Here is a 21,957-nt window from a genome sequence, read left to right on the forward strand (position 1 = left end):
CTTTAGTGGTGGCTATCCATCGATGCAGACGGGGAATCTTGCCATGGCGGTATCATGTCCCAAATGTACTCTGAGATCCCGCAGTCGAGGCCCTCTATCCCAACTACTGACGAAAACGGCCATGACATGGCCTGAAGAGTATGTGCGTCATTTCCAGCAACCTGTAGGCGCTCTTCATGAAATGGTTCTGAAAATAGCTCGTTCATGTTCACCCCTGGATCAAATAACGACCAACTTTCAGGACCCGAGCGCCCCGCCTGGGCAAGGTCTTGAACACCAGCAATGTTCATCGAATGGTGATTAGTTTGATGCGAACTGGGTAAATCCGGTTGTCCTCCGCCGCCCTCGTGTGTTCCTTGTAGATGCTGTGTCGAGAGACCTTCCGGCCTTTCTTTCGGTGACCTCGGCTGCCCTTCATATGTATCGGTGTTGGATTTCCGAATCTCATGCCTTAGTGCTTCGAATGACTGAGAATAAATATCAACATCCGGCATCTGCTCCGCAAACCAGTGTAAAAGCTCGCCCGAAACACGAAGAGATTCTAACGCGTCGTCTAACGTGGGTTTGTAAGAGTCGTCCTCGAGATCTGCAAACCACTCATCAACATCAACCATGGATGCATGCTCATTTCTCTCTTTATGTTGATGAAGCTGGGTCTTGGTGATAATTCCGATTACCAAGCCCGCAATGAAAATGCCATGCGCGTATGATCGAGTAAAAGTGACGAGGCCCTTCTTTCGCAACCCTTCAAAAGTAGCAACGACGTTGTAGGCTGACTGTAGACAAGCTCGTAAAAGACCACTAGGGGGGGTCGAGGATGGTACCAAGCTGTCTAATGCAGCTCGGATCAGCCAGAGGCGAGTTTCTTGATATGACAGGTCAAAGTAGCCTTGGGTCTCGAACAAACATGACGGCTGGTCGAAGAACGGGGCGCTTAGACGCCACGCCTGTAATTCAGTCGTAAAGGTTCGGACCTGAAGGTACACTTTGGCGATGTTTGCATTTCGCTCTGAGATGGGATTAGTAGCTGCGGCTGGGGTGTCCATTGCATTGTTCTTGTGGTGAATGGAACAGTGGATCCTGGACCTCAACTGGCCTAACATGGCCAGCGTATTGAAAACTGCCAGACTGGAGCCAACACATGCCGACGTGTCCAGATGTTGCATCGGAAGTTCTATGTGTATAGACGAATCATCGATCGCGAAGGGGCGGCCAAGTATGGATGATGAGAATCGATCCAGTACGTAAGATTCCCAGAAAACAATACGGCGCCTTTGAGCACCCGCTAAGGAGATTGTTCGAGTTGCTGGACGAATCCGATGAAGTTCCAGCTCGATGGCTATTCGGACACAAAGCCGTCCCAGCTCCCAAATAGAACAACCTGTTCAAGTCAGCAAGGGTATTTGACTGCAGCTCGATTCACACACCAATATTGTAATAAACTCCAAACCACGCAATAAGCAACAACATCTCTATGTCCTCGATTGAGTCGAATGAAGACTCCGACGGGGGGCAAGCTTCTAAAGCTGCCGTGAAAAACCCAAATGGGTGAAGGTCGCTCAAACCGCTCCGAAAGGATTTGATACTGCCAATGGCCAATACCATATTGAGTTTAAACAGACGCTGTTTTTCCGGTCTGGCTAGAGTAGAGGATGGGCCTGGTTGACATGAGAGTGTGGATAGGATTTGGTTTCGATCCAAGAATGGATGAGCCACGTGGAACTCAAGAAAGCTATTTCGAATGAGCATGAGACTGCTGGCCATCTATAACCCTTGGACTTACTATTCGCCAATTGCAGTTAGTGCAGCATCATTCGAGGGAATCCGGTGTGGGGAGTGGTAAAAGATGGATGAAGGTGGCAACTGGGGATTGAGGAGCTTGTTGAATGATATTTGGGATCGCATTCTCAGGTGTTCTAGCGTCGGGTGAAGAAGCCTATTTACCATGATTAAATCTCAATGCATCAGTCTTGGGACCACTTTCTTTACCTATTGCTTTTATTTGCACCCGACGACTGGACAGCGAGGGTCCTGGTGTGCCTATTTCCTACTGAGCTGGGTATGCTGCGGACATCGCTGTCGGACACCCTGGTAGATGACAACAGCTTTTCAAGGGCCTGGAGTTTTTCTTCAAGATGGTGCACTTCTCTAGACGACTCTTTAGAGGTGAAATTTTTTGAAGTGCAGGTACGATTCCACACTTACTCTCGCGTGTAGTCTCGTGAAGCGGACCCATCTGCGATGATGCAAACGACGTCTGCTTTTACGCATCCAGAACAATACGGATACTCCCCATCACACTTTTCGTGCTGCAGTGTCAGTACCGAGTCGCTGGGTTAGATCGATGATGCTTTACCTTGACCTTTCGCTGACGACACCTTTTACACGCGATGCTACTGAGGGTTGTTGAAGCAGAGTTGCTTTGCTCGACCGACCGAGTTCGTTTCTTTGATCCAGCCAGACTGGGTTGGTTTAGCACGACATTTGCCTGCACTTGTGACATGTTGACTGTTACTATTGAGACGAGAGGGATGCATGGCTTCGGCTGTGAGGATTTGGGGCAGGTCCTCTTTATAATTGAGTCCAGGTTTCTAACTGTTTTTGGAATTGGAGGTTGGATTGAGATCGGATATGTGCAATCCTCTGATATACTGATATTCCCCAAACCCCACTGGAGGCATCTTGGTAGTACTTTGATCGAGAAACTCGTCATATTCGGTCCATGTTCAATTGAACGATAAGCTAAATGATTGAATGTACGTTACGTATCTGTGTTGCGATAAATTTTCTGGGTTATGTCACATCTGAATTGAACAGTGCTGTTACAAAGTCATCAAATCACCAAGCTGATGGATACGAGAACCACGCAGCAATAAATCTCCACTCAGCCCCCCATAACATCGGTATACTCTAGAATCAAGATTGAGATAAAGGTTTTAGTCGGAAGAGCAATGGAAATTCATGCTCAAGCCTAAGAGTTCTATTCAGGATGGCAATAATAATGTGGTGCCTGATTTTATTCTCCGGTCTAGGGTAAGCGCCTTGTGCAGGGGTTCATGCGAGAGTGGATTAAAACGTCGGCAAGAGATTAGAGGAAATTTAGATCCCGTGAATTCCAGAAAGGTATACTGTTGATTTTTTATTGGTTGGAAGTAGTGGCTAAACTGGGTCCAAACAGTCCCACTGTTGCTGACCGCCTGGTCTCATCACAGACTGTGATACCTCCGTACACGTGGCAGCTATATAAACTACCGGCCAGAACGTCCAACTTCGAAGCTTTCATCTCATAAAAGTTCCTTTCACTGCTGGGGAACTACACACAAGTAGTATTAGCAAGACAAAACACAAAGACGAGGCAGGAAAGGACGCACCAAAAACCAGCACGCCGTTGTCGTTGCCGATGCACTCGGCGAGATTAAGATCGCGAGAAACGTTCTCGCCTTCCATGTTGCCGAGGCTCGCTCGTAGAACTGGGACATTGTCGTCGCCCTCGAGCTCAAACGAAATGTCTTCAGCAGAATGGGAGTAGTCTGGAGACGATCAAAGGCGTTAGGATGGCCACGTAAGCATCAAAAGGGCAGATTAGCAAAAGGTGCTTACTTTCACCACCCCATTGGAAGTTTCCATCGTCATTGCCGATGTAGTAGTCGAGATCCAGTTGCGAATCAAGGAACTCGCCTTCCTCGTTTGCAACCTTGGCGTGGAGGATGTGGCCATCCTCGAGGGAGATGTCCTCTGCGCTGAGGTGGAAGTTCGGCATGGTGGCGATCTGTGATGGAGTAGTGGTAGAAGAGGAATACGACTTTCCAGGACTTGTTTGCGGAGTAGCAGAGTCGGAAGTCGGAAGAAGAGAAGGCTTTATATTCCCGCAATCACAGGCCGCAACTTGCAAGAGAGGCCTCACGTCTGTACATCACCCCTCACGCTGAGCTGCACCTGAGCGGCAGCCAAGCCCGACCGAGCCGTCTTGGCCGTTACTCGAGCCGCCACAACCTCTTCCATCCATCTCCTATCCAGTCTCCTTGAGACCGCGGGGCTGCTCGCTGACAATTGCGTCGCCTTGGCGCTTGGCTATGGCTTGGCATGACGGTGTCGCCAGTAGGCTTGTCCGTCCCACCTCTGTCCTCGGCGCAAGCAGGAGCAATCGTATATAGGTGGATACCATAACCGCCCTCTCATGAAACGAGTGGTACACGTTGTATGTTTACCAAGACGAAGTGAGGGGCTTTGGGCGAGGTGCATGCAGCAATGTGGAGCTGATGGTAAGCGGGCAAATACATTGGGCATTGGGCCACAGAAAGGCGTTACCGCCTTGTATGGATACGAGCCCTCCCTCTTGGCCAATATCCATCTAAAGAATCATCCTAAACTGCAGGACTGAAGGTATTAACTGCAGTAGAGTCTGGTCATCTGAGTAGTATCGACCAGGTTACGCCACCCCTCGAACTCCGCTTCGATCAATTCATGGGCCTGAAAACGGAAGCCACAATGTAACTCTTAATCAATATCAATTCCATAATGAGCCATTTCAACGATGCAAGGACCGGAGAAACCAGAACGATGCTGAATTGATCTTGTCGCTGTCTTGGGAATCGAACATGACGTCGCGATGAAATTCTCCCCACAGGTCTTGTCGTATTCTGCAATGGATTACGTGTCATCACCCTATTCGTTGGCCAGATATAAGACATCACCAGCGGTCAAGAGAGCGAGTAATTTAGTAGCAACTGTGGCTGTGGGATCCCCACGAAATCGGTCCATCGCCAGAAAGCCTTTATGGTTGTCCCATTTTGTATTTTGCGCCACCTTGCTGCTCAGTATGTCTCAAATTATTGCCAGCCGGAAATAAGTCAGAGGCAATCGAATTTAAACTAGAAAGTCTCGATGATGGGTGACACAAGGTGTCCAGTTTGGACTGAGTAGCCAAGTGCTAACATAGTCAATTTATATTGCTCAGTGTCCAATTAAAGTTCTTACCTGCGAACCAATGTAAAATTCGCTATAGATGGAGATGTCCACAGACCTGACCAACTTACTTCTTCGCGTCTTGCACTTTTTGTCGTTTTAGGATTCAAGACGACCCTTCTGCAATAGGTCGCGCTTATGGCTTCAGTATCCTATGTTTCATTTATAGGTCTTATCTGAGGATACTAATTGAACGCTCATGAAACCAAATACCCAGGAGTTTTATAGCAATTGTTCAATACAGTATTGGCCATAAGGTAGCTACATGCCCCGTGTTCACACCGCAGGAGGCGCAATACTTGAAACAGTTGCGAAGCACTGACCTAATTAATTGGCGGCGTGTGACTCATCTACCGACCGGCGTAGATGTACTCTTAAACCGGCGCAATAATCCCTTCGATATGGAAAAAATATTGTACAAACTACGAATATTCACCATTTTCAAGATCTATTTTCAAAAATGTCTCATCATGACGTCAAAGCCCTGGGAACACTCGAAACTATCCCACTAGAGATTCAGCAGCTGATCTTCGAATTCTTATGCCCGCATTGCTGCAGTAATTCTCCCTTTGACTTTTCCCAGACGTCTTACCACCGCGACTTCAACTCTCTGGCCCTTACGTCCAAAAGTCTACGCCCACTAGCTCAGTCCTTCTTGGTTCACCAGCCACATGAATACCTGGGCATGGCAGACCTTTTTCACCTCCTGGACACACAACCTCAGCTAGGAGCTCACGTCAAAGAGGTCGAATTGAATTTCGGGAAGCCAAAGCCTGAGGAGTTGAAGTTCTTCAAGCGAATAGCAAGCAGGTTACTTGTGGCTGCTGGAAATGACCCCGACCTTGAAGAGAGCAACCTGGAAGGCCTTGTCAAGGAGACATTTGATACCGAATTGCTCATGGTTCTGGCACCTGAGATTGAAGCACTAAGGGTAGAGATATGGGACTGGGAAGAATCTACCTGGGAGTATTGGCCTCAAACAGATTTACAGTTTCTGTCCAAACGACTGAAGAAACCAGGCTATAGCCCTGGGTTTGAAAGTGTTCGTTATCTTGAGTTTGAGCGGCCATGCCGCTGCGTTACCAACCTTTCCAGTCCGACCATCCCAACCCTGCTAAGCGCCACACCCAACCTACGACACTTGAAGTTGATTCAAATAATAGGGAATCCTTCACGACATACATTCGACTTCAAGAACATTCAACCAGCTTTACAGAGCTTGACGACAATCGAGCTTTCGTATTGTACCTTCGACGGCGAATCGGAAACGTCCGATTTTGGGCTTCTTCGACAGATGCTTCAAAGCGCTCTGGCTCTAAAGTGCTTTAAATTTATTGCAGGGCGGTCTGCTGGTGCTCCTTCTTTCGTGGAGCACGAAGTACCGCCAAGCGCATTCATAGCCGCTCTCCGGCCACGACGCGCACATCTGAGACACCTCCAACTGGACTTCTCGGATTTCCCCTATTTTGAGTCCATTGAAAAATCAGAACTGAGCCAATTTTCCTCGCTGGAAACACTCGAGCTATCCATTGACTGTGTTGAGACGTGTCGTTTGGAGACGAAACAATTGAGCACCCAGATAATTTGTGCTTATCTACAATGATCCCACTGACTGTCAAACGGCTCAGTATCAACCAAGGATATTGTGGAATGGACTTTACAAGTGGTATTCAACATCTCATTAAAAAGTATGCCGCGGGTGGCTTCCCAGCTCTCGAGCGTCTCGAAATTGAGAGCCTGAATGGCTTACCCGGATCCGATGAGACTGATGTCTCTGCTTTTGATCCATTTCTGGGTCCGTTGGAGATAATTTCGCAATTGTTGAAGGGGTCTTCTGTGTCTTTGCGCTTGAAAGGACCGATTTATGCCGCGGTTAAACGGGCAATAGGGGACAGACTTTCGTGGATGAACGTGGACGACATGCATCAAGACTAAGTTAGATTCTTAACGAATTGAGACAGCTAGCGTTCGGCAGATCATGTCATATGAAACCTTCGCATGATCAATCTCGTATTGCATTGTCAAGGGACACGTTCTTGGCATCGACAACAGCGGCGGCTTGGCGTGCAATGCTATCCTTATTGGAGATACCCTTATCCAAAGTTGAAACAAATATCCACTTTCAGTTTGTGAAAATCGTCTTCCTACGACGGTACTTGCCAAGAATTCGAATACAGCTGAAAGGCCGAAGCAAAAAGACCTCGGAGGAAAGTTCATATGTATGTGGCACTGTGGAACTGCCACTGCCGTCCATGACGCTATTTGGTAAGTTCCCTCCACGTGGGTCAAAGAAGCTTGTCTGTACATACCTCATTGGGATTTGCTTACTGGCACATGGCACTACCCGGCCGGCCCCTTGCATTGAAGAATGAAGAAGTACAGTGTCCTAGCCTAGGAAATGGCGGTCGGGGAATTGCTATCCGACTGGGGCTTTTTGTCTGTCTCAGGGGGTACGGGTAAACTAGGATTTGGCGTCCCGTGGTATTAAGCCGTGTCTTACGTCGATTCTTAAACATCCAAATGGGGGAAAAGGGCATCCCACAACACAGCCTGGCAACGATTGTTACCATCCAGAATGTTGGATATTGCTGCGGAGAATGCTGGTACGTAATACATTTAATTTTCTAGTTAGCTAGAGCCAGGAAGATTTTATTGTTAACGGGGGATATTCTACATTAAAAATGATGCCCTTCCATTCATATTGCCGCATGACTAGCCTCGAGTCAGATCACCGCTCGCATTGAACACATCGTACCTCAGCTCCGAGGGATGGCCAGGGTTCTCACTCACTTGTCTCCCTCTGCTCATGAAGCCTTGCCACCTATCCCTCTCCAGCAATGTGCCTCGACTTTGTAGACCGATGGGCGGTGTGGGAATTTCTAGCACATCATCCCGTCTATCGGTGGGAGAGGAACGAAGGGAATCGGACGGGAGGTTGGAGGTGGAAATTGGATCGGCCGACTTCGATCTGGTTTCGCATGCAACGGGAATTCCGTTGCGATGCCGTGCCGTAGGTCTCACACTGGGTATGTCTGACCTGTGAGGCAGGCGATCTACATTCTCGGACAGACATCCGAAACCACATATCTTGGGCGCTACGATTATATTTTTCCGAGGAAATAAAGGGCTTTATGGTTCATGAGGGAGGGAGAGTGTAACCCTTAAGGTATAATATGTGACACAAGCCCACTTCACCCCCTCTATCTGTTCCACTCAAAATATCAACTTACGCAATAAGAAAAGCAATTTGTACTCCCTTGTTTTTCATGCGACCTCATTGCCCGTGTTTTACGTCATATGTGTTCACTGAGGATAGCTTTGATAGGTTGAGGATAAACCAACTTCATCTCTACACTTAGATATTTCAATTGCGCTACTATACAACGTGGTAAGATATCACCCCTACTGTAGTTACTAGAATTATTAATATTTAGGGAGATTATAAGTAATTCAAACGTCTAAATGGCCAAACGGAGGTGGGGATCTTCAAGTCAAGCCAAGAATGCACGAGTCACGTCATGCCTCCCACCAGCATCGTGTGGAAGGCCACGTCGTGAGACACGATTCATGACTTGTCCAAGTGGCTATGCTCGAGAAGGAACAGTGAGTGACATCCGAACTCTATGGCAAAGAGCAAGCCATTTGCGGAAGTGATGTAGACGGCGCCATCTTGACGGCACGGCTCGATGCAGATCTGATCAGGGAGGGTGAGACATGGCACGCCTCGGCACATCACTGCGCGGAGAACCGGGCCGTCCAGCAGAAGTAATGAGCTTGATTATTAGCGAGGTCAGGCCAATCATTTTGAAATATCGTGAGGTTCCCTGGCGTCAAAGAGCGGTATGATATGCGGAGCATCAGCCACCTCCACTAAGGACGGGCCGGTAGCCGTTGCGTAGGTAGTCTAAATTATGTAATAACAAAGACACTGCCGTCGAAGGGAGCGGGATGCTGAGTCAAAGTAGACTGAAACCGGTGGAGAGCAAGTAGGAAGTTAGAGACATTCATCCGGGGAGGCTGGCCCGTGGACAAATAGTAGTTGAAGCGGGCTGGAATGGATTTGCCTAACGGGACCACGTAGTGTATAAATGGTACTGCTAGCTCACCCAAGACAGTTCTTCTTCAGACAGCACATCTGAAATTCCGGAACACACGCGGCCAGAATTCAGAATTCACGCTTTCGGCCGACGACGCTGTTTTCGCAGTAAGATACTGCGACAAGCGGTTCTCAGATACGATCTAAGGTATGATACTTGCGAGCTTAAATCAAGTCTGAGCCAAAGGACGCCAGTCACTAACCAATATCCTAGGCCCTAACATACCTCGTCCGAGGACAGCCACAGCTATGGCTGTCAAGAACAAAAACAGTTTGGGAATGGCCAACTACTGGCGCACAGCTCTAACTGAGTATGAGAGTGTGCCGTTCCCGAGGCTCCCACCATCCATAGACACGCCAGTGCCAGAGGAGGTGATTGAACACCCTCTCCCATGCGTTCGGGATAGTGTCGTCGACACTACAGTATCGACTCTATTTCGTGCTGCCTGGGCGCTGGTTGCTGGAACTGCAAGCAATTCCGAAGATGTTGTGTTTGGCGCCGCCGTCTCCTCTCGGGATGCAAATGGTGATGTCAACACCGCGCCATCTGCAACAGTTCCTGTGCGGGTGAAGTTGGCCCGCGACGACAAAGTGTCGGAATTGTTGAAGAAGGTCCAGCAGCAAGCGACAGAGATGATCCCGTTTGAGCAAACCCGTCTGGATCAAATCTCAAAGGTATCCTCCGAGGCTCGACAGGCCTGCGCCTTTCAGACGCTGCTTGTCCACTCGAACGAGAACCACGACGCCGAGAACGCCATCCAACAGCAACCGAACTACAATCACGCTCTAGTGATCGAGGCCCAGCTTGGCCTGAACAAGCCCAACATAAGAGCCAGCTTTGATCCCAGGGTCATTAAGTCGTGGCAAGTGAACACCCTGCTCAAGGGACTCGAACATGTTATGCAACAACTTCATCGTGCCGTCCCCCAGCAGACATTGGCAGAGATCGAAATGATCGTTCCCCAGGATTTAGAGCGGATCTGGGAATGGAACAAGACGGTTCCAGCCGCCGTTGATCGATGCGTTCACGACATCGTCGAGGAGATTGGGCTGGCTCAGCCCAGTGCACCAGCAGTGTCGGCCTGGGACGGCAATTTGACCTACCGAGAGCTCAATAAGCTCGCAACAAGGTTAGCAGGCCAACTCGTCAACCTTGGTGTTGGCCCTGAAGTGCTGGTGCCGCTCTGCTTTGAGAAGTCGGTGTGGACAACTGTAGCCATCCTCGGTGTGCTGAAGGCCGGCGGATCATTTCTGCACCTCGACTATAATCTTCCCGAACAACGCCTTCAGTCCATCACTCAGCAAACAAAAGCAAAGGTTATCCTATGTTCGGATTCCAATGTGGCTTTGAGCTCCCGTCTCGCGCCAAAGGTCATCACCATCAACTCCAGTTTCTTTACAAATTTGCAGAGTCAGCCAAGCAAAGAACTGCGCCCAGTAGACCCGTCAGCGACAATGTACAATGTCTTTACATCAGGAAGTACTGGAACACCTAAGGGTGTAATCATTTCTCACCGAAACCTTGCTTCCGCTCTGCACCACCAAAAGCAGAGTCTTGGATTCACCTCAGAGTCAAGAGTTTTCGACTTTTCTGCATATTCATTTGACATGTCCGTCTACAATGTCTTTACTACTCTCACTGCAGGCGCTTGTCTATGTGTGCCAAGTGACCAAGATAGGCGAGACAGGCTAGTAGAGAGCATAGCTTCCTCTCGGGCCACTGCTCTCATCACCACTGCCTCCGTGGCCCGAACTCTATCTCCTGAAGACCTCCCTGAGCTCCAGTCTATGACTTTTGTTGGCGAGGAGATCCGTGTCAATGACGTGAAGACTTGGTGGGGCAAGGTCCGAGTAATCAACGGATACGCTCCTGCTGAATGCACTCCTCTTTGCCACCTGAACGGCACTGCGCCCAATGCTGAGGAGGCTGTTCGACTGGGAAGGGGAAGAGGAGTCTCGACTTGGATTGTGGACCCCAACAATCACAACCGTTTACTGCCTCCAGGCTGTGTTGGAGAGATCCTCCTCGAAGGACCCCTTGTCGGCCAAGGCTATCTCAACGATGCGGAAAAGACGGCGGCCGCATTCATCCAGAACCCAACTTGGCTACTACGAGGTGCACCAAACAGACCAGGGAGATCTGGCAGGCTTTATAAAACCGGAGATCTCGGCCAGTACGACCACGAAGGAAGCCTGATTTTCGTAGGCCGAAAGGATACCCAAGTCAAGATCAGAGGTCAACGAGTTGAGCTCGGAGAAGTAGAGCACTGGGTATTACAGTGTATGCCCGAGGCTTCATACGCCGTGGCAGAAGTCGTTGTGCCCAAAGCTAAAAGCGCAACTCCGGTGTTGGCTGTGTTTCTTCAGATCGATTATCTGGAGGCGTCCGACTCCACACCAGCAACGATTCTACCAATTCCTGCCCATATTGAGGTGAAGCTGAAGGAATATTTGCCAAGCTACATGGTTCCGTCAGTCTTTTTTGCCGTCACGGCCCTTCCGATGACAAGCAATGGAAAGCTGAACCGAGGAAAACTGCGAGAGATAGGCGCGTCATTCTCAGCCCGCTTGCTGGCTGAGGCGCGCACGAGGGGGCCAAAGAGACAACCGACTTCGTCCGCCGAGCAACATATACAAGCAATTTGGGCTCGGATCCTCGACATGGAGCCTGGAAAAATCGGCCTGGACGATAGCTTTTTCCGCCTTGGAGGCGACTCTATCGCCGCCATGAGAGTTGTGCGTGAGGCTCGCGAGGTTGGCATCGAGCTGTCTGTGGCCAACATCTTTCGTCAACCAACGCTCCACAAGGTCGCTAGCCAGGCTGTCCAGGTGGAAAACAGCTCTACAGAGCCAATCTTGCCATTTACGCTCCTCGGTGATGGAGTTGACACCACTTCCCTGATTCTAGACCTATCTGCAGAGTATGGACTTGAGGCAACCAGGATACAGGATGCTTATCCCTGCACACCTCTTCAGGAAGGTCTTGTAGCGTTGACGTCGAAGCAAAGCGGCGATTACATCCTGCAATCTACACTAGAACTACCTGCCGACATTGACATTGACAAATTCCGAAATGCATGGCAGCAAATAGTCAAGGCAATCCCGATCTTGCGCACACGCATTGTGCAGCAGTCTCTTGGTCTCGTACAGCTGGTCTTGGACGAAGAGATCCACTGGACAGAAGCAAGCTCATTGAAGGAGTATATCGAAGACGACCGAAAACTGCCCATGGATCTAGGACACTCCCTCACACGTTATGGTCTTGTGCAAGAGGCGGACACTCGATCTTTTGTCTGGACGGCCCACCACGCTCTGTATGACGGCTGGTCACTCCCGCTGATTATGAAGATGGTTGCTCGAGCGTATCGTGGCGAGGTTATCAAGGAGCCTCCTCCCTTCAACGCCTTCGTCAAGTACATCGAGGAGCAAGACGAGAAGACAATGACGGATTACTGGCGACAGTCTCTGGGTGATTGCAACTCTGCACCATTCCCAGCTCTGCCGCCATCTGTCCAGCAGCCAGTCGCAGACACCTTCACAGAGCGCCTGGTTTCACTTCCCCAACAATCCCGCGCGATTACGGCGTCAACACTCATCCGCGCGGCATGGGCTTTGGTGACTGGATCCATGACCAACTCTGACGATATCGTCTTTGGTGTTACAGTTTCTGGCAGGAATGCTCCTGTTCCCGGCATCGATGAGATGCCAGCTCCGACAATTGCCACAGTCCCAGTGCGCATCAGGTTGGAGCGAGACCAGACCATCTCTGATTATCTTGAAACCGTACAACAGCAAGCCGCAGACATGATTCCTTTCGAGCAAACGGGTCTGCAGCAAATTGCCAAGATTTCTCCCGACAGCAAGCAAGCGTGTATGTTCCAGACTTTGCTTGTTGTCCACCCCCAGGAGGATGATGCTGTGGATGTGATTGGGAAACCCCAAGATGGCAACCAAGCCGAGTCTGTCAACACGTATGGCCTGGTCCTTCAGCTGCAACTTTCCGGGGATAAGATTATGGCCACAGCTAGCTTTGACTCCAGGGCTATCGAGTCATGGATGGTGGAAAGATTGATCAACGCACTCGAACATGTCATGCAGCAGCTTGACCATTCCAGCCCCGACCAGGCTCTGGCGGATGTTCAGTTGGTACCGTCACAGGATCTGGAGCAGATCTGGGATTGGAACAGCGCTGTTCCTGAACCTGTCGAGCGATGCGTCCACGACTTGGTCTCTGAACGCGTCCAAAAGCAGCCCAACGCCCCAGCTGTGTGCGCTTGGGATGGCGAGTTGACCTATGCCGAACTCGACCATCTTTCTACTCGGCTGGCATCCCAGCTTGTCAGCGCCGGAATCCAGCCAGAAGTCCTGGTTCCGCTTTGCTTTGAGAAGTCAATGTGGGCGCCGGTCGCTATGTACGCCGTCCTCAAGGCGGGAGGTGGCTTTGTACTCCTGGATTCGTCTCTACCGGAGCAGCGACTGCAGAGCATTGTCCAACAGACGAATACTAACGTGATCTTGTCGTCGACCGCCAACCTAGAACTCAGCTCGCGGCTGTCAAAGACAGTTATCCAGGTTGATGCAGACTCGATTTACAAGTACAGGCCGGGGAAAACCCAAACGCGGCATATGCAGTCCTCTTCGACTGCCATGTATGCAGTTTTCACATCTGGCAGCACTGGCACGTCTAAAGGGGCGGTCATGACACATACTAACTTTTCTTCCGGGGTAACGTATCAAGCACAGGTTCTGCGGCTTTCTAAGGATTCTAGGGTCTTTGACTTTGCATCTTACGCATTTGATGCCGCGGTGCAGAATGCCTTTGCTACTTTCGTGACGGGAGGATGCCTATGCATCCCAGCTGACACAGATCGCAGGGATAACGTTGGCAAGGCTATGCAGACTATGCGAGTGACTGTCGCAGATCTGACGCCCTCGGTGGCACGCCTCATCGACCCAGACGCAGTACCAGACATGGAGACGATCATCTTGGGCGGAGAGGCTGTCTCCGTTGACGATGCTACTCGCTGGTGGGGAAAGGTCCATGTGATTAATGCCTACGGACCAGCCGAGTGCACCATCATGAGTACGCTCAATGCCAACCCTGCTACTCCTCAAGACGCCGTCCGTATCGGAAAAGGAGCGGGTTTGGTTACTTGGGTTGTCGACCCTGAGAATCACGATCTGCTGCTCGCTCCTGGAAGTACCGGCGAGCTGCTTCTCGAAGGGCCTCTTGTTGGACGTGGCTATCTCAACTAACCCGAGAAAACAGCAAAAGCATTTATCGACGACCCTAAGTGGTTACTTCAGGGCACTCCTGGCAGAAAAGGGCGTCGAGAGCGACTGTATAAGACCGGTGACTTGGTCCAATACAGCAAGGACGGCAGCTTGACCTTCATGGGACGCAAGGATGCCCAGGTCAAGATTAGAGGTCAGCGAGTCGAGCTCGGAGAGGTTGAATACCAGGTGCAGAAGTGCATGTCCGACGTCGAGAAAGTTGTGGCTGAAGTTATCACGCCACAAGGAGAAGGCTCCAGGCCGATATTGGTTGTGTTCCTTCAGATGAACAAGAATGCAGAAACCAACGGATCGATAATTAACGGATCGCACTCTGCACCAGCTAAGATGATCTCAATCCCTGTCAACGTCGAGGACCAGCTTTCTCAGCATCTCCCCGTCTACATGGTTCCTACCGCTTTCTTCGTTATGGACGACATCCCGATGACAGCAACGGGGAAAATTTTCCGGAAACAACTACGTGAAATCGGAAGCTCCTTTTCTGCCCAGCAGTTGGCCGAGATGCACACCAAGGGACGAGGCCCGAAGCGAGAACCAACAACTGAGGGAGAGCGCCTCATGCAGAAGATTTGGTCTGAAGTCCTCAACATTGACGCTAAGACCATTGGGCTTGACGACAGCTTTTTCCAACTTGGAGGCGATTCTATTGCGGCAATGAAAGTGGTCGGCGAGGCCAGAAAGGCTAGCATTGAAATATCAGTTGCTGATATCTTCCGCTGCCGCAGACTACAACACGTCGCCAGCCAGCAGCGTTCCAGCCAAAGTGAACTTGAAAAAATTACCAAAGCCGAGATAACGGGTCCCTACGAGCAATCATTCTCCCAAGGACGCTTGTGGTTCTTGGATCAGCTACATTCTGGTCTGAGTTGGTACATCGTCCCGTGTGCTCTGCGGCTTCGAGGACCGCTTCAGCTCAGCGCGCTAAACACAGCGCTACAAGCGGTCGAGTGCCGTCACGAGACCCTCCGAACCGTCTTTTCATCTCAAGACGGTGTCAACTTGCAGCACGTACATCCATTCCGAAAGAAGCATCTCAACGTGGTGGACATGTCGATTGGTGATGAGGAAGGCCTCATGCGTGCGCTGGAACGCGACCAGGTCACTCCGTTTGACTTGCAGACTGAACCTGGATGGAGAGTGAAGCTGTATCGAATGGGAAACCAAGACCACCTTCTTTCGATTGTGATGCACCATATCGTGTCTGATGGTTGGTCGGTCGATGTGCTTCGCAAGGACCTGGCCGCATTTTACTCCATGGCAGTTCGAGGACAGGACCCGTTATCCAAGGCACAGCCTTTGTCCATTCAGTTCAAGGATTTCGCTTTCTGGCAGAGAAAACCCGCTCAAGCTGAAGAACATGAACGACAACTCGGCTACTGGGTCAATCAGTTGCAAACAAGCCGGCCCGCTGAGATGCTGTGTGATAAGCCCCGTCCTCCTGTTTCATCCAGCAAGGCCGGCGAAGCATTCCTAATGGTCGAAGGTCCACTCTATGAGAAGCTGCAGAGGTTCTGTAAGGAACGCTCGGTGACGCCTTTCACTGTGCTCCTTGCTGCGTTCCGAGCAGCTCATTTCCGCCTCACCGGCGCAAATGATGGCACAATTGGTACCGCAAACGCCAACCGCAGTCGATCTGAAGTGAAGGACATGATCGGATTTTTCGTTAATTTGCAGTGTCTCCGCATCAAGGTCGAAGATGAGACTTTTGATGAGTTGGTCCAACAAGTCCACACAACAACCGTTGACTCCTTCGCCAACCAAGATGTCCCCTTTGAAGATATTGTTTCAAAGCTTAAAAAGGATAGAGACTTGTCGCGACACCCGCTGGTCCAGATTGTGTTTACCGTCCATTCTCAGATGGAGTTGAACCGCTTTACGCTGGAAGGAGTGGAGACTGAGGCCGTGGCCGTGGCAGAATCGACGCGATTCGACCTCGAGCTTCATTTCTTCCAAGAACAGAATGCTTACAGGGGACATATCCTGTACTCAACGGACCTTTTCAACCCGGAAACGATCACAAACATGCTGTCGGTGTTCCGGCGAGTCCTCGAGCTGGGCCTGGACGAACCTGGCACCATGATTACGTCGTTGCCTCTGTTAACCGACTACGACTACGCCAAGCTCGATAATATGGGCTTGATCAAGGTTCCGAAGTCTGCCTTTGCCGAACACTCTAGCATTGTCGACATCTTCCGCAAGGGTGTTGCTGCCCATCCCAACACAATCGCAGTTAAAGACCCGTCAGGACATCTGACATATGCTCAGCTGGATCAGCAATCAGACCTTGTTGCTCGGTCACTTGCGGCAAGAGAGCTTCCTGCTGGATCGCTTGTGGGAGTATTTGCACCTCGCTCCTGTGAGACGATCGTGGCCATTCTGGGCGTCTTAAAGGCCGACCTGGCGTATTTGCCTCTCGATGTTAGAATCCCAGTTGGGCGATTGGAAACCGTCTTGTCTTCTATCGAAGGCCACAAGCTGGTACTTCTCGGTCATGAGGCAAAGCTCCCGGCGACTCGACTCCAGGATGTTGCCTTTGTTCGCATCGCAGAAGTGTTGAAAGAAAACCCCAAGAAGGTCTCCCTGCCCTCACCCACAGCTAGCAGCCTTGCCTATGTCATGTTCACTTCTGGTTCAACTGGCCAGCCGAAGGGAGTCATGATCGACCATCACGCCATTGTCCGCCGAGTTAGAGAGGGCAAGATGACCGGCTACTTGCCTGACTCGCCTATCATCGCTCACATTTCCAATATTGCTTTTGATGCAGCCACGCTGGAAATCTACGCTGCCTTATTCAATGGCGGAACTCTGGTTTGTGCTGATACAATGGTCGTTTTGGATCACAAAGCCCTCGCCCAAGTCTTCAGCCGAGAGAACGTGCAAGCTGCCCTTTTCACACCTGCGCTACTGAAGCAATATCTCCTCGAGTCGCCGGCTACCATCCGTCAGTTGCACATCCTATGGGTTGGTGATCGGGCCGATCCGCAAGACATGATCAAAGCCCGGAAGCTCGTGAAATCAAAGGTCATCAATGCCTATGGTCCCACCGAAAACACCATTGCCAGCGCTGTGTACTGCTTAGACGAAAACGAGCAGTATACCAACGGTGTTCCTATCGGTCAAGCGGTCCGCAACTCCGGCGCCTACGTTATGGACGCACAGATGCGTCTGGTGCCTCTTGGCGTGGTGGGAGAGCTCGTTGTGACAGGCGATGGTTTGGCGAGAGGCTATTCCGATCCCAAGCGAAATGTTGATCGATTCGTGTCCATCACGATCGACGGAACCCCGACCAGAGCGTATCGCACAGGAGATTACGTTCGATGCCGGCCGGTAGACGGGCAGCTCGAGTTCTTTGGCCGCATGGACGGACAGATCAAGATTCGCGGCCAGCGTGTCGAGCTCGGCGAAATTGAACACGTTCTTCGCAGTCGTAACTCTGTCAGCGATGCTGTGGCCATTCTGCAGAGTGGAGATGGCAGAGATCCGCAAATCGTTGGATTCGTCACGATCCCGGATGTCCCTGAGCCCAGTAATGGGAAATCAGATGATCACGAAGAAACCGACCACATGGAAGTTTGGGAGGACGCTTTTGACGAGGATTTATACGTTGGCATTGACGATGTACAGCCCGAGACAGTGGGCCGAGATTTCATGAGCTGGACGTCTATGTATGATGGAAGCGACATCGACAAGACGGAAATGAACGAGTGGCTAGACGACACTATCGAGACGATTCTCAACGGAGGTCCATCCGGAAACATCCTCGAGATTGGAACAGGATCGGGAATGATCCTCTTCAACCTGACCCAAGGCCTTCAAAGCTATATCGGTCTAGAACCTGCCCAGAAAGCCGTGTCTTTCGTCACGAAAACCGCCAAGACAATTCCCAGTCTTGCAGACAAGGTCAAGATGCACAAGGGCACAGCGGTAGACATCAGCCGACTTTCTAAGTTTGTCTCACCGGACCTTGCCATCATCAACTCGGTTGCTCAGTATTTCCCCAGTCAAGACTATTTGTTCAGGGCTATCGAGGAGTTGTTCGAACTACAAAGCATGAAAACAGTCTTCTGCGGCGACATGCGCTCGCACGCGTTGTACAAGCAGTTCCGAATCACCAAGGCCCTGCATGTCCTCGGCAAGAATGCGAGCAAAGACGACGTCCAGCGCAAAATCGCTGAGATTGAGCAGAGTGAGCTGGAGCTCCTTGTCGACCCGGCCTTCTTCACAGCTCTACCAAGCCGTCTGCCGCATCTCATCGGCCATGTCGAAATCATCCCCAAGCGCATGAAGGCCACCAACGAGCTCAGTTGCTATCGGTACGCGGCTGTTATCCATGCGAAGTCCAAGAACCAAAAGATTTACGACGTGGGGAATGAGTGGATTGACTTTATGGCGGACAGGTTGGATCGCAAGTCACTACTCCGTGCTTTGCAAAACACCTCGCCCTCATCCGTCGTGGCTGTGAGCAACATTCCGTATAGCAAGACCATCACCGAGAGACATGTCATCGAGTCGCTTGACAACACTGCGGAAGAGGGACTCGACGGTGACTGGATACTGTCAGCTCGTGACAAGGCCCGTCTTTGCTCTTCACTCTCTGCCGTCGACTTGGCAGATATCGCTCAAGCAGCGGGTTATAGGGTCGAAATCAGCTGCGCCCGGCAATACATCCAACACGGTGGACTCGACGCCGTATTCCACCGTCAGACTCCAGCTCAAGGAGAAAGCAGAGTCCAATTTCGATTCCCTGTTGATCCTCAAGACCGACCAGCCCATACTCTCAGCAGCCAACCTCTTCGTCAACAGCTCAGGCAAAAGGTTCGAGAGCAACTTCAAGAGATGCTGCGCGCTCAGCTTCCATCATACACGATCCCTAGGGCTATTTATATCCTCGACAAAATCCCCGTCAATCAAAACGGTAAGGTTGATCGCAGCGCCCTTGCGGGCAGTGTCCAGACGCGGACGGGCTTCCGCGGAGAAACTCGACAACCCACGACAGATGAACAGCGGAAGATGCAGAAGATTTGGGCGCAGGTCCTCAACATGAATGCTACAAGCATTGGAATTGACGATAACTTCTTCCGGCTTGGAGGTGACTCGCTTGCTGCAATGAAGGTTGTAGGGCAGGCTCGCAAGGCCGGACTTGACTTGGCTGTTGCCCACGTTTTCCGGCATCCTCTACTCGGTGATTTAGCCGATCAGGGGATGCAATTGACGGATCCCGCCGTTGAACATATCTCTCCATTCGCCCTCGTCGAAAACTCGGTAGACATTGATTCTGTCATTGAAGGAATCTCCTCACAGTATCAACTTCCATCTGGTGCTGTCCAGGATATGTATCCATGTACGCCACTGCAGGAAGGTCTCTTGTCATTGACATCCAAGAGACCTGGAGACTACATCATGCAGGATATCCTGGAATTATCGCCCGATGTTCGACTGACCACCTTCCATGACGCCTGGCAAGAAGTGGTTCGACAAATGCCAATCCTGCGCACCAGGATTGTGCAACATAAGGATCTTGGTCTCATGCAAGTGGTTTTAGATGAGAAAATCCAATGGAATGAGGCGATCTCACTGGAGGAGTACACCCAGACCGACAAGGAAAACCCAATGGGACTCAGTCAACCCCTTGCTCGATACGCCCTCATCAAAGATCAAGAAGGCGCTCACTACTTTGTCTGGACACTTCATCACGCCTTGTACGATGGATGGTCGCTTCCCATTATCACGCAAGCGGTCAACCAGGTTTACCGCGGGGAGGCGATCGATCAAGGCCCTCAGTTCCAAGCCTTCATCAAATACATCAAGGATCAAAATGAAGATGAGACGGCGGCTTACTGGCGCAACGCTCATCCAGACAGTGAGGCTGTGCCATTCCCAGCCTGCCCGCCCTCTATCGAAGAGCCTGTTGCAGATGAAGTTATGGAGCATCATCTTGCTCGCCCGCGGGAACAATCCCTTGGCATCACGACAGCTACCTCGATCCGCGCCGCCTGGGCCTTGGTCGTGAAGCAGATGATCAACTCGGACGATATTCTGTTTGGTGTCACGGTCAATGGGCGTAATGCGCCAGTTGCCGGGATCGAAAATGTGGCTGCCCCGACTATCGCGACGGTCCCAGTGCGTGTCAAGTTGGACACCGAGCAGAGTGTCTCGCAATACCTGAAGGCTGTCCATCTGCAGGCCACAGAAATGATCCCATTTGAACAGACGGGCCTGCACAGAATTGCCAGATTCTCTCCAAACACGCAAGAAGCTTGCAAGTTCCAGACGCTTCTCGTCGTTCAACCGCAAGGGACGAGTGTCCCCGAGGATGCGCTTGGTACCTGGCAGGATGGCAATCAACGGCGGAAGTTCAACACCTATGCTCTCATGCTAGAGATTGAACTGGGGCCGCAAAACATCTTGGCCAGAGCCAGTTTCGACTCGAGGATCATCAACACCCAAGTTGTGAGAAACTTGCTTCACCGACTGGAATACGTCCTGCAGCAGCTTGGAAGCGCCCCTCCTGAGCGGAGCTTGAAAGACGTCAACTTTCTCATGCCGCAGGACCTCGCCCAGCTTTGGGAATGGAACAAGATCCTCCCAGCGCAGATTCAAAAATGTGTCCATGAGCTATTCGAAGACCAAGCACGATCTCGACCTAACGCAATCGCTGTGTCCGCTTGGGACGGCGAGCTGACCTACGGAAAGCTCGACGAGCTCGCCACTGGACTAGCTGGGCAGTTAGTTCAAGCTGGAGCTGTGCTAGATATGATAATTCCCCTATGTTTCGAGAAGTCAGTGTGGACTACAGTGGCAATGCTTGGCGTTCTCAAGGCCGGGGCCGCCTTTGTTTTGCTAGACTCGTCTCTTCCGACACAGCGTCTCCGATCTATTGTCCGACAAGCCCAGTCACAGCTGATCGTATCGTCTACTGCAAACCTGGCTATCGGCTCACAGCTTTGCTCTCAAGTATTGACAATCTCTCCAGACCTTTTTACAAACATCAAAAACGGAGCGGTTGGCCATCTTCCAAGACCTGACCTCGACTCGCTGTGCTATGTCACATTTACATTGGGTAGCACTGGAACGCCCAAGGGCGCGACTCTTAGCCATGGAAACCTCGCTTCTGCTATGAGCTACCAAGCACCGAGACTTGGTTTCACAAAAGACTCAAGGCTCTATGACTTTTCGTCGTACGCATTCGATGCTGCAGTTCTCAATGCCTTTATGACGCTCGCGGCAGGGGGTTGCTTATGTGTACCACACGACGATGAGCGCAAGAGCAACTTGGCACAAAGCATAGCTTCTTCAAGGGCCAACATCATCTTCCTCACACCTTCCGTCGCCCAGCTAATCTCCCCGGATCACACGCCTGATTTGAAGACAATTATGCTGGGGGGCGAGGCGCCGCGGCTTGACGACATCAAGGCTTGGTGGGGCTCTGCGCGAGTTCTCAACGCATATGGACCTAGCGAATGTACTACTTTGAGTATCATCAATGATAATGCCTCAAGTCCTGAGGATGCTATGAATATTGGAAACGGAATCGGCACTCTTGTTTGGGTTGTTGACGCGGGTAACACTGACTCCCTCCTCCCTCCCGGATGCGTCGGTGA

The 21,957-nt window shown here is 51.0% G+C and overlaps 4 protein-coding genes across 4 annotated transcripts in view; 2 read left to right on the forward strand and 2 right to left on the reverse strand.

The window, feature by feature from the left end:
• Window positions 1-2: 2 nt before the first annotated feature.
• On the reverse strand, window positions 3-2,688 carry BGZ61DRAFT_521657 (fungal-specific transcription factor domain-containing protein; the record flags this gene model as incomplete). Its single annotated transcript, XM_046252503.1, has 6 exons — window positions 2,357-2,688; window positions 2,206-2,300; window positions 1,990-2,148; window positions 1,784-1,936; window positions 1,428-1,732; window positions 3-1,381 (listed from the first exon to the last, which is right to left on the reverse strand). The coding sequence occupies exons 1-6, from the start codon at window positions 2,501-2,503 to the stop codon at window positions 3-5; spliced, it is 2,238 nt and encodes a 745-aa protein (XP_046099083.1). The 5' UTR covers window positions 2,504-2,688.
• Window positions 2,689-2,977: 289 nt separating this feature from the next.
• Window positions 2,978-3,819, reverse strand: BGZ61DRAFT_459783 (Cyanovirin-N). Its single transcript, XM_046246957.1, has 3 exons — window positions 3,601-3,819; window positions 3,372-3,530; window positions 2,978-3,313 (listed from the first exon to the last, which is right to left on the reverse strand). Exons 1-3 carry the CDS (start codon window positions 3,758-3,760, stop codon window positions 3,300-3,302), a joined length of 333 nt encoding a protein of 110 aa, XP_046099084.1. The 5' UTR covers window positions 3,761-3,819; the 3' UTR covers window positions 2,978-3,299.
• Window positions 3,820-5,390: 1,571 nt separating this feature from the next.
• BGZ61DRAFT_459786 (uncharacterized protein) lies at window positions 5,391-7,015 on the forward strand. The gene has a single exon (XM_046246958.1). The coding sequence runs from the start codon at window positions 5,426-5,428 to the stop codon at window positions 6,566-6,568; it is 1,143 nt and encodes a 380-aa protein (XP_046099085.1). The 5' UTR covers window positions 5,391-5,425; the 3' UTR covers window positions 6,569-7,015.
• Window positions 7,016-9,310: 2,295 nt separating this feature from the next.
• Window positions 9,311-21,957, forward strand: part of BGZ61DRAFT_592111 (uncharacterized protein) — a gene marked incomplete at its 5' end in the record, with an annotated part of 30,331 nt that continues 17,684 nt past the window's right edge. Inside the window, 2 exons of the mRNA XM_046256713.1 lie at window positions 9,311-14,261; window positions 14,331-21,953. Coding sequence (XP_046099086.1) covers window positions 9,311-14,261; window positions 14,331-21,953 — 12,574 coding nt within the window. The remainder of the gene's footprint in view (window positions 14,262-14,330; window positions 21,954-21,957) is intronic.

The sequence above is a fragment of the Ilyonectria robusta genome (genome assembly GCF_021365365.1).
Source record: "Ilyonectria robusta strain PMI_751 chromosome Unknown BGZ61scaffold_23, whole genome shotgun sequence".
NCBI classification, from domain to species: domain Eukaryota; kingdom Fungi; phylum Ascomycota; class Sordariomycetes; order Hypocreales; family Nectriaceae; genus Ilyonectria; species Ilyonectria robusta.

Excerpts from the sequence above, each read along its gene's own strand:
- BGZ61DRAFT_459783 (XM_046246957.1), bottom strand. The coding sequence starts at position 3,760 with ATGCCGAACTTCCACCTCAGCGCAGAGGACATCTCCCTCGAGGATGGC. Across the intron at positions 3,531-3,600 it reads CTTCCAATGGGGTGGTGAAA|ACTACTCCCATTCTGCTGAA; the intron begins GTAAGCACCTTT and ends GATCGTCTCCAG.
- BGZ61DRAFT_459786 (XM_046246958.1), top strand. The coding sequence starts at position 5,426 with ATGTCTCATCATGACGTCAAAGCCCTGGGAACACTCGAAACTATCCCA.